Consider the following 16467-nt stretch of genomic DNA (forward strand, 5'->3'; position numbering starts at 1 on the left):
ATCGGAGGCGAGGAGAGGGAGATAGAATGAAATTTCAAAAAAAGAGAGAGAACGAAATTAAGAGAGAGGAAAATAAAAACACCTACATGGCTACGCCGATTGCAAGCCGTTTACACTATTATTTTTAGATGTTCAACTGAATTGAGTTGAGTTAAGTTAAGATGATAAAATATTGTTAGAATATTATTTTTTAATATTATTATTATTTTGAAATTTGAAAAAGTTGAATCGTTTATTATATTTTATGTTAAAATTTAAAAAAATTATAATAATAAATTGATAAGATGAGTTGAGCTTGATTTGGTTTCCAAACATACTAATTAACATGAGTGCCTAAGGCATATCTCTAAAATGGCTTGTAAATAGGTTTTTTGTTTGAAATTATGTGGACCATACAGGGAGGCACCAACAGTAGTGTGCGTTCATAATAGGCTGGCACTACATCAACATGTTGTGACAAACGACATTTGATTTCAGACGCATGAATCCTAGCTACATGATTAATTGCCCATTTAGTTCTGTCTATTGTTTATTGCAATCCCGCGCAAAAAGCTCACTAATACAATAAGAGCTAAATGAGAACCTATACATGAGGAATAAAAGATAAAGATCACATGCTAAACAAGTTATATCAATCTTCTTGCATGTGTGAAGTAGTCTTTCAGCCCGTCTTTGGCACCAGATTATGGAAAACTCTTGCCTACTCAAAGTAGTTCCTAAAAAGAAATAGTAGTTCCTAACAGTACTATGAATTGCTTATGACGATGGATCAAATTTTTACACCGTCCACAAATCACACGCATAATAATAGGGTTAAAGGTTGGTATAATTGTGTTCGGGTCAATTCAGGTTGACGCAAAGATCGAATTTAATATGATTAATAATTGTGTAAATCTTGGGCACTTAGGTTAAATAAATTGGGCAAATATAGGTACCATATGCAAATATTCTATCTTGAAATAAGGGGCCCCACTATTTTCAAAGAGAGTAAGGCTTGCACATATTAAGATTGTGTTTGGTTGTTAAAATCAACTCAACGCATCTTAAATCAATCATTGATAAGATTCACTATTTTTTTAATTTTTTTAAAGTTAAGCTCATCTTAATCTATTTTATACATTCAAACACATATCTCAAACACATCTCAATGGGACTCATAAAATATTACTATTTACAAATCAAACTTAGATCATCTGAAATCTCATCAACATCCCAATAATTTCACTTGTGATATTTGGATAGTTGCTGTCTATATATATAACACGATATAACAACGACACGTGATACTATTGCATGAGTACCATAATTATCTGTTCGTTTAGTCCCATGCTGCCTGTGTTCACATCGTATTTGATATATCTGGCATAATTTTTGTGGACATGAGAAGCTTCTCCTGATGTTAACGAGCTTGTCCTGAAGGAAATAAGCACGTAATTCGGACCAGCATTTAGATTAGCGTGTTCGCGAAACTAAAGGAAACTTCGCACAAGAAGAGTCTGTGAACATCTTCGCAATATATCGTCTGTACTATATAATGTATGCTTACTGGCAAAGCAAGCATTACCCCCTAACCCCTATTTGCAACGCTTCTTATTTACGCACCAAATGCATCGTCGCAATAATTAATTAACAGAGAATGTCTTTCCGTAGCTAAAGTATGTTTGGATGTAAAAATGGAAATTATTATTTTTTTTTAACTTTTTATAAAAAAATAAAATATATATTAACTTATTTCAGTATTATTCAAACATATATGAACGATAAGAACACCCAAATCGAATCAAAAGCCTTAGGAAGATGAAACGAGTGCTGTCAAAAGGCATAACGTTGGACCGTCGCATCATTAATGGGAAACGCGTGGGCGGTGGAATTAATTGCAGCAACGTGGAAGCCTGGCCCTGAGCATGCCGTGTGCCGCGTGCACAAATCCCATCCTTTCTCCTGGAAATGGAATATTATAAGCATAGAAAGAATCTTTCTTCAGGCTTTTCTCGTGAAAATAATAAATAAATACAGCTCAGTTGGGGTGTACAGGTTTCCCGTCTCTCGTAGATTTTCCAAACAGGGTGGGAAATTGGTCCTACATCGGACCTCTACGACTGCCAGCATGGTGTCCCACTCACCAAATACAGTTTGTTTCAAGAAGAAAAAATTTATTCATATTTTTTTTCTTTTACCGTCCTCTCATTATTAAATAATAGATTTATAAATAAAATATAATAAATAAAATTCAATCATTTAATATCACATCATAAAATGATAAAAAGATAATAAAATTAAGATGATAAATAATATTACTCTTTCAAGAATTGTGTTAATTTTCCTCTTTCAAGTTAAACAGGACCAAGTAGGTTTCGTTTGAATGTTGAGATCATCTCATCTCAACATTTAAATATTACTTAAATATATATAAATACTTTTTAATTTTAAATTTTTAACTTTTCATCTACTTATTATTAAATCATTACAATTTTTTCAAACTTCTAAACAAAATATAACAAAACAATTCAATTTTTACAAATCTCAAAATAAAATTAATTTTAAAAAATTATATTCTAACAATATTTTATTTTTATAATATTTTTATTCAAACTTTTTTTCTACTTTTTTCAAAGTCTTATAAAACATATTAACTCAAATAATTTCATTATTATTCACAAGATTTTTATCTTATCTAAATATCCAAACCATACCAGGCCGTTTAAATTAAAAGTTGAATAAAATATTGTTAAAATATTATTATTGTTTTAAGATTTAAAAAAGTTGAATTGTTTATTATATTTTGTTTGTAAATTTGAAAAAGTTATAATGAACAGATGAGTTGAGATGAGATGAGATGAAATACTTTCACAATCCAAAAATTTGAATTGTTTATTCTTTTAACTATTATTTGAATAAGAGTCAAGCTCGAGGTTATCATCAAATTACGTTTTATATTTGCAAAAAATTGATCATTTAGCACTATTTGGATTGAGAGATGAGATAAGATAAATAGATGGTTTGTAAATAGTAGTGATCTTAACTCATCTCTCAATCCAAACCGACTTATTATTCCAGTGAGTTCAAACATGTCCTCATTACACAAAACACACCAAGATCACATATTCTAAATTGCAGCAAATATAAATATTTGCATTAAAAAAACACACCAAGATCACATATTTGAGACAATTAATATCTCGTTTGTTTTCGTAGAAGAGATGATATGAGCTGAGATGAAAATTGAAAATTAAATAAAATATTATTAAAATATATTATTTTAATATTATTTTTATTTTAAGTTTTAAAAAAAAATGAATTGTTTATTTTATTTAGTGTGGAAATTTAAAAAAAAAAATTATAATGATTAGATCAAATAAAATGAGTTGAAAATAGTTGTATAAAGAAACGCCTTCTAAATTCAGTGAAAGTTTTGATTTTCAAAATTCTAGCAAAATAGTTGCTAAAACTGGGCTTCTACTCGTAGTTGATGGTGTATGATGCAGTTTTTTCTTTCCTTTTTCCCGACATTTTAAGAAAATTATAAACAAATTACTGTTTATGAGAAGTTTGTTATTATTTATTGAAAAACATAATAACAAAAACAAACTAGGGATCGATACAGATGATGGGATACCCAAGGTGTATGCATCTCACCACTACCAAGTTTACATTTTTATTTGGAGGCGAAGAGCTCATTTCGGTCTAGCTCAACTTTACATTTTTATCGGAGTATGTTTGGTTGCTAAGCTCATCTCAGTTTAACTCAAATAAATTATTCATGAAATTTACTATTTTTTTAATTTCTTATAAAAAGTTAAAACATATATATACATCTCAATGAACTCACAAAATCTATTCAAATATCTTAATTCAATATTATTTACAAATCAACTCAAATCATCTAAAATTATCTTAGCACCCAAATGTAGCCGTTGGGATTCAAAAATTCATGAAGAGTTGAAGAGAAAACTACCCAAAAGAAGAAATTTTAATATTTACATTAAACGACTTTTTGACCGAATTGCTAAACTTAACTGCTTTTTTTTTTTTTTAATCAAGCTTGCATATTTATAAATAAAAAATTTAAGTTACAGAAATAAGAGAGTACTTGTCACTATCAATACGTACAATACTAGAAGGTAAAATAGCTATTGGTATGCGACCAATTACTCTATTAGTTGCAGCCCATTACGCCACCAAATGCGCAAATCGATTTTGAAATTAATCTATTTTTTAAAAATACCATCATGTATGAGAGGACATGATAAGAGCTATATCTTCAAAAATGGTAGAAATTTGCCAAACTGATGATGACCCTTGAATTGCTGAGACTACAAGAAGAGAATCTCCTTCAATTGTGACATTTGAAAAATTTAAATGTTTAGCCATATTGACTGCAAGTCTGGCTGCAATTGCTTCTGCTATTATTGAAGTTGTTGTTCCAATTTCTTCCGTCCATATTTCAATTGCGCTTCCTTCAGAATCACAACTTACTGCAGAGGCCACAAGGAACAATGTTCTAACTGCCGCATCAAATGAAATACTTATTGTGTTGAGATGAGGGTTTTGTCATAGTTGTGGTTGCTTTTCTTTTTATTTCATTTGCCAAGCAAATAGATATTCTTGATAAATGAAACACAATTGATCTATAGCATTCCTAATAGATAAAGCTGTTTGATTATGGATTATATCATTTCTCAATATCCAAGTGAAATCCAATATCAAAACTGCAAACAGCTGGAAAGGGTGCACTTTCTGTGAGGTAAATCCCAGTTTTTGCTCTGGATTAAGAATGAAAGATATTCAATCCTGCATTGTAACAATTGCCAATGAAGACAGATTTAGTAGCCACTTGCTTTGGCTCCAGAGGATTCTTGATACTGAACATTCCATAAAAAGATGAAGTAGCGTTTCTTCTTTCTCATTACACAAAGGGCAACTAAAAGAAGGCATAGATGGTATGAAGTCCTTTAGCCTTCCTCTAGTTGAAAGTAAATTCCAGAAAATTTTCCACAAAAGAAGTTTATGACGATTATGGATTTTTAATTTCTAAATATTCTCTATTGCAAAGTTAGGGAAACTTACATGAAGAGCACAATCCATAGTTGCTGGCAAATGATAAGCTTTTTGGAATTAAATTGATTAGAGAAGATGGATATTGTGTATTCATTGTGCACTCCATTGATGTGATTGGCCAAAACGGTTATTTTATATTTAAAAAAAATGATGCAACCAATCACATTAGTGGAGTGTACAAAAAGTATACAAAAGTGACTACACGTAGAATTTTTCTTCTAGAAATCTTGGAGGGTTTTTATGCCATACACATATTTTTATGTTTGTGATGGAAATTCTATAAGATGTCAAAAAATGGTATGAATTAGATGAGTTTCTTATAATTACCAAGCATGTAAAACATCCAATTAACTTCAGCACCAATCAACTTCTCATAACTTCATAAACACAAGGTTATGTCTTGCTTTTTACTTTCCACCCAATTACTTGAAAGAAAAATGTGTTTGTATATATATATATATATATATATATATATATATATATATATATATATATATTTCACAAGGAAATGCCCAGTTAATTAATCACCCTCTTATTTCCAATGAAACAAAGGAAACCATCTTTCTTTTTGTTTGTTGTGAAGTAAAAGAAATGCAAGGTAAGAGTCATGAACCTAAGAGTTAAAGTTTAACCAAATCAATATCTATCAATTTGAGGGTTTTTGGATCAATCGTTATGTTTTTAACAAGTGCTATCAAAATAAGAACTATTTCATGAGTTTGGATCATGGGAGAAGTGACTTGTAGGATCGATTAAAAGGTCTTGACACTAATGTGAGCATTGTGTAAAACTATTGAATACAGCTTTTTCAAATTTTTAAACAAAAAATAATTCAACGTTTTCAAATTCTAAAATAAAAATTATATTCTAACAATATTTTAACTTTATAATATTTTTTATTCAACTTTTTCTCTCTCATTTTCTAAAACTCAATAAATACATAATTCATACTATCTTACGACTATTTACAAATTTTACATTTCATCTCATTCTCCATGCATCCCCTTAGCTTGATTTGGATAGTGAGTTGAAATGAGATGAGTTGAGATGGTTTGTGAACAGTAGTGAGATATTTGAGTTGAGATGTGATGATTTAGAAATTATTTGAGTTAAATTGTTTTATGAGATTTTGGGAAATGAAAGAGAAAAAGTTGAATAAAAATATTATAAAGTTAAAATATTGTTATCATATAATTTTTTAATATTATTTTTATTTTGAGGTTGAAAAAGTTAAATTATTTTATATTTTGTTTGAAAGTTTAAAAAAGTTGTAATAATTAAGTAATGATTAGATGAAAAGTTGAATATTTGAAATTGAAAAGTATTTGTATTTGTGGTATTTATATATTAAAATGAGATGAGATAGGATGAGATTGAAGCATTTCTCTGTCCAAACCAGACATAATGGATGAGATGGCTAGAGAAGTGTTTGTCCAGCCATCGAAAGTTCATACATTTGTCAAGTCACTACATAATCAGTACATCAAAAGTTCATACATTTGTCCAGCCACTACATAAGTATATAAGCTGTCAATCAAAAGTTCATACATTTGTCCAACCCCTACATAAGTTGTCAATCAAAAGTTCATATATTTGTCTTGCCACTACATAATTTGTCCAACCATCAAAATTTCATCAAAAGCTCATAATCTGTCCAGCCTTCAAAAGTTCATCAAAATAGCAAAACAAAATAGGAAAATGACACAATAAATCTTTTTTACAATTTTTATACAACCATGGGTTAAATGGAGGATATTTTTGTAAAACAACTTATAAAGATAAAATAACTTTACATAAATACTCTCAATTTAATACATGGTTGTATAAAGTTGTAAAAAATAGTTAAAGTGTATATAGATCAAAGCAAAAAGTTATCTCAGCCACTATAACGTACAAAAACAAACACTGAATAAATTAAAATTGAGATGGTAATCTATTCTTTCGTTTCTTAAGGATTTCCATTTGAAGAGACCTAAACTATTCTTGCTACACTGCCTTCATGATATCGACATCCAAACTCACGATTTCTATCTCCATCTTCTTCTTCATAAGATGTATTAGTTAAGACATGTCCCTCTCAGCTCGACTTACCGCTTCTTGTCACTCAATCATCATTATCTTCCTATCACTTTCCATGTGACTTAACAAATCAATAGGTGAAGAATATTTGTTTTTCATTTTTCTTTCCCTTTCTTTTTCAGCTTTCTTGCCCAGTGGTCTCTCCACATTGACAGACATGCTCTCGTAAATGTTGTCATCCCCGGCATTTGCATCTGGAATGGTAGAGCAGCCTCCATTTCTCCTTGTTGACAAATTATCCATATGCAATTGCCATTTTAGTTAGTGCCTCAATAGATTCCAAAAATAGTCCAAATTAAAGGTGATTTTTTGTGTCAATCGGTATATTATTTTTGCTTTCTCAATCTAAACAACAATAAAAAAAATATATAAATACGTAGTTCAAAGAAAATTTTAATAATTAGAACCATACATTGTCTTGTTCATTGGTATCACTTAGATGCATTGATTCAACTTAAGCCAAGTAACCACAAAACTCGTTTGTGCATTTTTGGATAGTTGATCATCAATTAGTCAACAAGACTACATAAAGCCAGTGTGTAGTCTATTCAGAACACATGAAGCATCCAAAACAACAACCATAAAGCATCTCATTGTTAAGCCAGTGTGCATTTTCGTTTGTGCATTATTCAGAACACATGAAGCATCCAAAACAACAATCATAAAGCATCTCATTGTTAAGCCAGAAAATCCCAAGCCGATAGTCTTAAAAGATGACATCTTTTTCACGATCAAGGTCTTTGTTGTTGGGGTAAACAAAATCAGCATGCTAATAACCAAATCAGCATGCCCATCTTCATCAAATCACATATCACAAAAATAACCATGCGAATAACCAAGAAAATAATCAAGAAATTTTACAAATCACAACAATAACCATGCTAATATGCAACGATTAGGAGCAAAAGATGAAAGAAATAATGAGAGAGCTAGGAGAAGAGATAAAGTACAATGAATGGTTAGCAAGCAACCTGTCGTCGAAGAGGAGAGGCTTCACGGGGGCTCAGTGGTGGAGAGGGCGAGGGGGATGGTTCGATAAGGGCTTAACGAGGGTTGAGAGTTTTTGGAGGGGCTTCACCCAAGCAAGGGGGAGGGGGAGGCTTTTTGGAGGGGTGATGGCGAGGGCAAGGTTTGGGGAGAGGAACCTTCTTCTGGTGAGGGGAGGGGTAGCTTCAGAAGTGAGAGAGAATGGTGATAGGGATTTCGAGAGTGAGAGAGAGATAGTGTGTCCAGGAATTGTGAGAGAGAGAGAGAGAGAGAGAATGGGGAGAAGCTTCTAGAGCGACAAATAATGGGGAAAGGCTTTGCGTGGGAGGGGAGTTTTGTTTTCTGCAAATTTAAGAGGAATGAGAAATAATATAAAATGTATTTAGCTAAATTACTACGAGCTACTACAGCTTATAGTCAAATTTATATACCAATGCTTAATCCAACATGGGAGTTTTAAGGGACATATTAGCTAAATTTGAGCTAAAGTTAGACTATGGCTAATCCAATAAAAATGCTAATGCAATGAAAAACTCTATTGACTACAACATCCCAAATAAGCACTAAACTTGCCGGCAATAAGACTTTTTGACTAATCCTCGGCTCCCATGTCTATTTCTTCCCGATCCAAATTGGTGGGTCTTAAAGCTGACACATAAGGATTTTCCCATCTTCAACTTAATTTTTAATTCTCCAAAACATGCAATGGTTCTTCAGCTCCACCAATGTCGGACCTAGTTTGGTTACACAAAAGAAATGAAAAATGAGTAATGTCAAGTACGGTTATGTGTTGTATAAGTATTGCATATTTTTTTTGAAAAAAAGTAGTTTCATGTGTATCTCATATTTACTCTTTTTTCAAAAAGAGTACGTAACACTTGCACACTCTGTAACTATAAATATTATTTCTCATGAGAAATATATGAATAGTAGTAGGATAGTTTATAAATAGTAATGAAATAGTTTGAGTTAAGATATTTTATGAGGTTTTGGGAAAGAATAGAGAAAAAATTGAATTATAATATTATTATAATATAGTTTTTTATTATTTTTTTTGTTTTGGAATTTGCATTATTTTTTGTGTTTTGTTTGAAAGTTTGATAAAGTTGTAATGATTAGGTAATGATTAGATGAAAATTTTAAAAATTTAAAATTGAAAAGTATTTCTATTTAAATGATATTTAGAGCACTCTCAATGACTCTTGTAAAATACAATTTTCTTTAAAATATAAAGAAAAATAGTCGAAAGTCCCTTTCATTGGATTATCTATTTTATTTCTATTTTATATTCAGCTATAGTAAATCATCTACATTTAGAGGTAACTGTTCATTCCTTTAAATAATCTTTTATTATTTCTCTCTTATTTTATCATCTTTCTTTTTTATCTTATTTTCATTTTAACCATTTTATCACTTTTGCACAACCACACTCTCTTATCTCTCATCTACTCTCTAGCAGTCCATTTATAGTCCCTTCAACTTTTATGCATGCAGAAGTTTTGATATTGTTAATAATAAAGGCATGTATTTTTTTTAAGTAATTTAAAATATTACATTATACATAAAGAAATATTGCAAATATCAAACTATATTATGTATAGAGAAATATTTGAAATATATGATGTGTAGAGAATATAATATTTGAAATAAATAAAAAAGATTAAAAGGTATAATATTTAAATGATATAAAGAAAAAATAGATAAGCTGATGTATAACATATTGTAAAAGTCAGTATGTAAATTAGAAAAAGTAGGTTTTGATGATTTATTTTAAAGGATAAGATAAAGAAACTATTATGAGTGCTCTTAAATGTTAAGATGAGAGGGGATATATTGAAACCATGTGTAAAACCAAACGGAGCCTTAGGACTTGTTTGAATAATGAGTTGATCTCAATTTTATCTCATCTCATCTCATTTAATCATTACAATTTTTGCAAATTTTTAAATAAAATATAATAAACAATGAAACATTTTCAAATTTAAAAATAAAAATAGTATTAAAAAACTATATTCTCAGGTATCTTAAGTGAGAGTATCTCAAGTACTTTCACTACTATTTTTTACTTTATTATTACTTTTCATCTACTTTTTTACTATTCATTACTTTTCACCTACTTTTTACTACTATTCAATATTTTATTATTACTTTTTCATTACTTTTTCACTACTATTCATAAACATTCTCAACACTTCTCAAATATTCTCACTACTCAAACCCAGCCTGTTTGGTTTCACAAATAGTCTCAAGTTAGGGTGTCAAATCATGTTAATGGGTCGTGTTAATGTCATGTCAAGACATGTATATTATACTTAATAAGTCAATTCGAACACAACCTGTTAAGGATTTCGTGTTAAAATCTCAAATCTTCACACAACCCATTAAGATAACAGATTGACACAACACAATCCGTTTTGACCTGTTACTGAATATGAAATACATTGATACGATATGACACTACTCGACCAAACCCGACCCGACCCGTTTCAACCTGCTTACATTAATAGATTGAACAAACCCGTTTCAATCTTTTTGACTTGATTGATTTTATATAAATATTAAAATATAAACAATATCTAAAAAAAAAAAAACTAACTACAAGTCTAAAATTATAATCCAAATAATAAAAATACCGACATTAAAATCTCAACAGTACCAAATATGATAAACACACAATTACACAAATATGATAAACATACATCGTAATAATATTAAAATTACAATACCAAATATGATAAACACACATTGTAAAATATTAATGTTACAATCCTAAATATGATATAAATGTAAATTCAACTTTCTTAATGGGTCATAATGGGTTGACCCGTTAGTAATTCGTTAAGCAATCGTGTTTTAACGGGTCAATCTGTTTTGACCCGAATCCGTTAAGGCCAAATTCAAACTCACTTTTATCGTGTCGTGTCGTGTCGTGTCGTATCGTGTTCGTGTTGGGTTGACTGGTTGTGCCACGTATTGTAACCCCTAGTCTTAATACATCTCATCTCACCTCATCTTAACATCCAAACACTATTCAAACACAAAGACTTTTCAATTTCAAATTTTCAAACTTTTAACTTTTTTATCTAATCATTATAGTTTTCTAAACTTTTAAATAAAACACAAAAATAATTTAAAATTTTTAAATTTCAAAATAAAAATAATATTAAAAAATTACATTATAACAATATTTTAATTTTATAATATTTTTATCTAACTTTTTTATCCCTCATGTTTTAAAATCCTATAAAATATCTTAACTCAAACTATTTTACTATTATTTATAAACTCTCTTATTACTATTTATAAATTTCTTATCTCATTATATTTTATCTGTGTAACCAAAAGAGACCGAAAAACATATTACAAAAATAAAACTTATAAATTGATGCATGGGGTGAGTTACAATAATAATCATAAAAGCTGTGGCAAACCAAGTTTGATGATGTCGATGGTATGATGTTATGGAGATAGTGATGGTGATGATGATGGTAAAAAATTAGTGGCAGTAATGGTAATGGCGGTGGAGGTGGTGATGATGATGCGACCTGAAAGACCATGGTGTCAACATATGGTGGATATAGTGTAAATGGTGGTGATTATATTAATAGAAATTTGGAAAGTATTAATGATGGCATGAAAATTAAAAGAAAATTTTATATACCTTATTATCATCTAACTCTCATTCTATTATGTAAGATATGACATATTTATCACTGGTGGATAATTCTTTATTAGATAATTATTTATTATTTAATGATAATAAATGTGTCACATCTTGCATGATAAGATAAAAATATGGAGTATAACATTACTCAAATTATAATATTCAAAGAATCTTTACAACAATATTCTCACAAGAATTGCTATTTACACAAAAAAATTATACAAAATAAACCTACAAACTGGTACAGTTTTATGGAATCCGTTAGATATATTCTACAATAAAAAGTAACTTTACAATATAACGTACCACATTAACCTACATCAGTTTGTAAGTTTACTTTTATATAATCTCTTTGTGGATGTATTTTTGTGAGTGAAGGATAATAAAAGTAATGTTACATATAATTATAGACTATGTAAGTACCGTGTATTCCTTTTGAAAAAAGTGAGATCTACTATTAAAAATTTAATTTTTTTATGTGAGTTCCATATTTACTTGATTTTTTTAAAACTGCAAATATCATTTCTCAAATAATAAAGAATGTGAGGTAAAAGAATTATATTACATACAATCACTTTTGTGTATTCATTACACATTTTGATGATGTGATGGGATGCATTATTTCTTTTAGATTTTAAAAAAATGATACAGTCAATCACATCACCAGAATGTGCAAGAAATACAAAAAAATAACTGCAGATCAAAATTTTTTAGTTAAAATTAGAGAATGAGCACCGCTTTATTGGTTAAAGACTTATTTAAGATTCATGTTCAAATTGAAATTTGAATTGAAAATTTAAAATTGAGAAATAAATTCAATATTACAACTTTATATTATTTATCATCGTTTATATAGATCTAAGTTCTAAAACGAGGTAAAATTAGAGAAAATTGGTACTTTTAAATTTGTTGTCATCGTTCAATAAATAGAGAAAGGTTGCTCTTCTGTCAAATTCACTAATGACACTGATATTTATTTATATATAAATAGCATTGTTTATGTAATTACAAAAATTTAAAAAGGTTCATTTTATCCGTTTATAAAATTAAAAAATAAAAAATAAAATAAAAGTTCCACAATAAAGGAGTTGAGGTAGGAATCCGAATTCCCACGAGCATCTAGATTCCCTTTCCTAAATTCCATTCAAATGGGGGTAAATTTTAATTTTTATGTCAATTTATTTCATCTCAACTCACTATTCAAACTATTCAAACTGTACTATATCTTTATCTCTTTTTCGATTTTCTTCAATCCACACTCTATACAGATATGTTAAGAATATAACCAATCCTTTGATTTGTGAGTATCTTACGTTTCCTTTTATTTCCCGTTATTTTCAGCAAGCAAGCTATTGCTTGAAGCAAAGCCATGATTACGAGGATGTCTCCTATTATACTCTTAAAAAAAAAAAAAAAAAAAAAAAAAGGGATTTTTTCAAACATTAGTACCTTGTTTGGCTAGCAGTTTTTAAACGTTACGAAGGAATGAGTTTATTTCTCCTATAACCGTTTTCACGTTAAAACAATTGCTTCCCCTCATCTAAACCGTTAAAAGGCAATCCATCTCCAACACCTTTGGATCCCACGCAGACAATCTACGGTCAAACCCGTCTTTTAAGAAAGAAAGGACTGGAATCATGCCCCGTCGCTGCACCTAAATCTTCTCTCCAATTTGTCGTTGTATTTGAATAAAGAAAAATGTTATTTTACTAATTTTTTTTTTTTCATTTTACACTTTATGTATTTTTTTTATTTAATAGTTAAAAAAATAACTGTTAATATATTGATTTTTTTTTTTTTTAGAATATTTTAAAATAATAAAAAAATATAAATTAAAAAAATAAAAAGAGAAATTTGACCTGACGGTGAGCGGGCACTCTGAACGATAGAGTAGCACCGCTGTTTGATAAAACCACCATATGTGGGGCACTTAACTGCGTGCCTCGTTGTGAGCCACTGCTTCGTTGTACGTTATATATTGGAACTCCATGAAAGGTTAAAAAATGGCCAGGAGAGAGAGAAGTTGGAAGAGACACTCCAAATCAAAACAGGCTTATCCCTGACGATGGGGTTGAGGTTTTCATCGTAAAAAATAAAAAAAACTACCTCATAAATTACAAAGAAAGATTTTTTTTCGTTTCTGTTGTACCTTTTTTTTTTTCCTTGTTATTCGATTCGCATTTTTGCATATTCTACCAGAATGGAGGCCGAGAAGAAGTACATCACCGCCGAGGAGCTCAATCAGCACAACAAGCCAGGGGACTTGTGGATCTCTATTCAGGGTAAGGTTTACAATGTCTCAGATTGGGGTAAGGATCATCCCGGCGGCGATGATCCTCTCCTCAATTTGGCTGGCCAAGATGTTACCGACGCTTTCACGGCTTACCATCCTGGTACCGCATGGAAGTATCTTGACAAGTTCTTTACTGGGTATCATCTGGAGGATTTCAAGGTCTCGGAGGTGTCCAAGGATTACAGAAAGCTTGCGTCTGAGTTTGCCAAAATGGGTTTGTTTGAAAAGAAAGGACACGGGACTCTGTACACCCTTTTATCCGTTGCTTTCATGCTTTCCCTTGTGGTTTATGGTGTTTTGAGGTCTGAGAGCGTTTTCGTTCATTTGTGTTGTGGTCTTTTGTTGGGTTTCCTTTGGGTTCAAAGTGCTTATGTGGGTCATGATTCGGGGCATTACCAAATAATGTCAACTCCCAGATTCAACAGAGTTGCTCAAATCCTTGCTGGGAATTGCTTGACCGGTATCAGCATTGCTTGGTGGAAATGGACTCACAATGCACACCACATTGCCTGCAACAGCCTTGATCACGATCCCGATCTCCAACATATCCCAGTCTTTGCAGTGTCCTCAAAACTGTTTCATTCTATAACATCCTGTTTTTATGGGAGGAAGTTGGAGTTTGATCCTCTGGCTAGGTTCCTAGTCAGTTACCAGCATATGACATTTTATCCGGTTATGATTGTTGGGCGGATCAACTTGTTTATCCAGACATTCTTGTTATTGTTCTCTGGGAGGAGGGTTCCTCAAAGAGGATTGAACATCTTAGGAATTCTTGTATTCTGGACCTGGTTTCCTCTCCTGGTGTCATTCCTACCCAGTTGGACTGAGAGGGTGATGTTCGTGATTGCCAGTTTTGCTGTAACGTCGATCCAACACATTCAGTTCTGTTTGAACCATTTCTCGGCCAATGTTTATGTTGGACCGCCTAGCGGGAACGATTGGTTTGAGAAACAGACTAGTGGGACTCTGGATATTGCTTGCTCTTCTTGGATGGATTGGTTCTATGGAGGATTGCAGTTCCAGCTGGAGCACCATTTGTTCCCACGATTACCTCGATGCCAGTTGAGGAAGGTTTCTCCTATTGTGCAGGATCTATGCAAAAAGCACAACTTGCCTTACAGGAGCTTGTCCTTCTGGGCGGCTAACTTATCCACCATCAGGACCCTCAGGACAGCTGCCCTTCAGGCTCGGGACATGGCCAGCCCTGTCCCAAAGAACTTGGTGTGGGAGGCTCTTAACACTCATGGATGACGCCACAAACCATGGATTCCTTTTTTTTTTTTTTTTTTTTTTTTATTTATTTCAAGTTTTGGTATTTCATAAGATCATGCCTTGCCATCTTGGGGCCGCTAGGATGATCGTTGTATCCAGAATTGATATCATATCAAACACATACCTTGCTTCAATTTGAGATCCAGATTCGTTTTGATTTACTTCATTTTTTAAAACTATATTGAATGCCGTTACCAGAATATGCATCATATGTCTTGATATTGTTGGGTTTTTATGAATATTCTTGGTATTATTGTTGCATCCTCTGCCTACCAGCTGTGTAGATTCTTCTTTGGGAATTCTATATATCGACAGAAGGAAGGTGCTGATCTTGAGCATTTTCCCTTGAATAAGCTTATTTAAAATGCTATCTCCCATCATGCATGACGTCCTTTGAAATGTTGTTGAGGCTACAGGCTATTGGATGCTTAAATTATTGCTGATTTTATCTCAGTTATACTTGATAATATGTTAGGCAAATGGATGTAGAAAATGGAGATAGCAGAAATCAAAACACCTTCAAATTTTGCTCTATTTAACTAGGAGAATGCATCAAATGTGTGAGAATGACTGGTGAGGAATGAATTTTGTCATCTGACCATATTAAAACTCGTCCGATGCCAAGCATTTAGTTTGTGCTTGATGGCTGGGAGTAGTTGTGAAGCCAGATCAATTGCCGGAAGCTACTGCTGAAAGGTATCCCAGAACGGCCTTGCTCGCTTTAGTCTTGGATGCCTTCCCAAAAGTTAAAGATATCCTAACAAATGCCAGGGGTGTTCACTGTGCTGCTGCTGTATTAGAGCATTTAGAGCATTCACTTCTCATAAAATTTCCTATAATTTAACTAAAAAGTACATTTTTTAAAATTTTTTCTTAAATTTTACTCATCTTTAAAAAATATTCTACATCTCATTCTTCATCCCCATCTCTATCCTATTAAATAATATTTCTCTATTCTTTTTTTATTATTTTATTTTCTCACTTCCATTTACAATCTTAACTACTAACTATTTGTATTATTACTTTCCTTCTTTTCAAATATCACATTCTACTAAATATCTATACGATTTTGACCACCGAATATAGTATTATTTTTCAAACTGAAATCCGTATT

The 16467-nt window shown here is 31.2% G+C and overlaps 1 protein-coding gene across 1 annotated transcript in view; it reads left to right on the plus strand.

Annotated features, from left to right (window-relative positions):
* LOC121247602 (delta(8)-fatty-acid desaturase 2-like) overlaps window positions 1-15590 on the plus strand; it is a 29949-nt gene extending 14359 nt beyond the window's left edge. The window contains exons 3-4 of the mRNA XM_041145980.1: window positions 13081-13089; window positions 13922-15590. Coding sequence (XP_041001914.1) covers window positions 13989-15332 — 1344 coding nt within the window. The 5' untranslated portion in view covers window positions 13081-13089; window positions 13922-13988 and the 3' untranslated portion in view covers window positions 15333-15590. The remainder of the gene's footprint in view (window positions 1-13080; window positions 13090-13921) is intronic.
* Window positions 15591-16467: the final 877 nt, after the last annotated feature.

This window comes from Juglans microcarpa x Juglans regia, chromosome 1S (assembly GCF_004785595.1).
Source record: "Juglans microcarpa x Juglans regia isolate MS1-56 chromosome 1S, Jm3101_v1.0, whole genome shotgun sequence".
In the NCBI taxonomy this organism is placed as follows: Eukaryota; Viridiplantae; Streptophyta; class Magnoliopsida; order Fagales; family Juglandaceae; genus Juglans; species Juglans microcarpa x Juglans regia.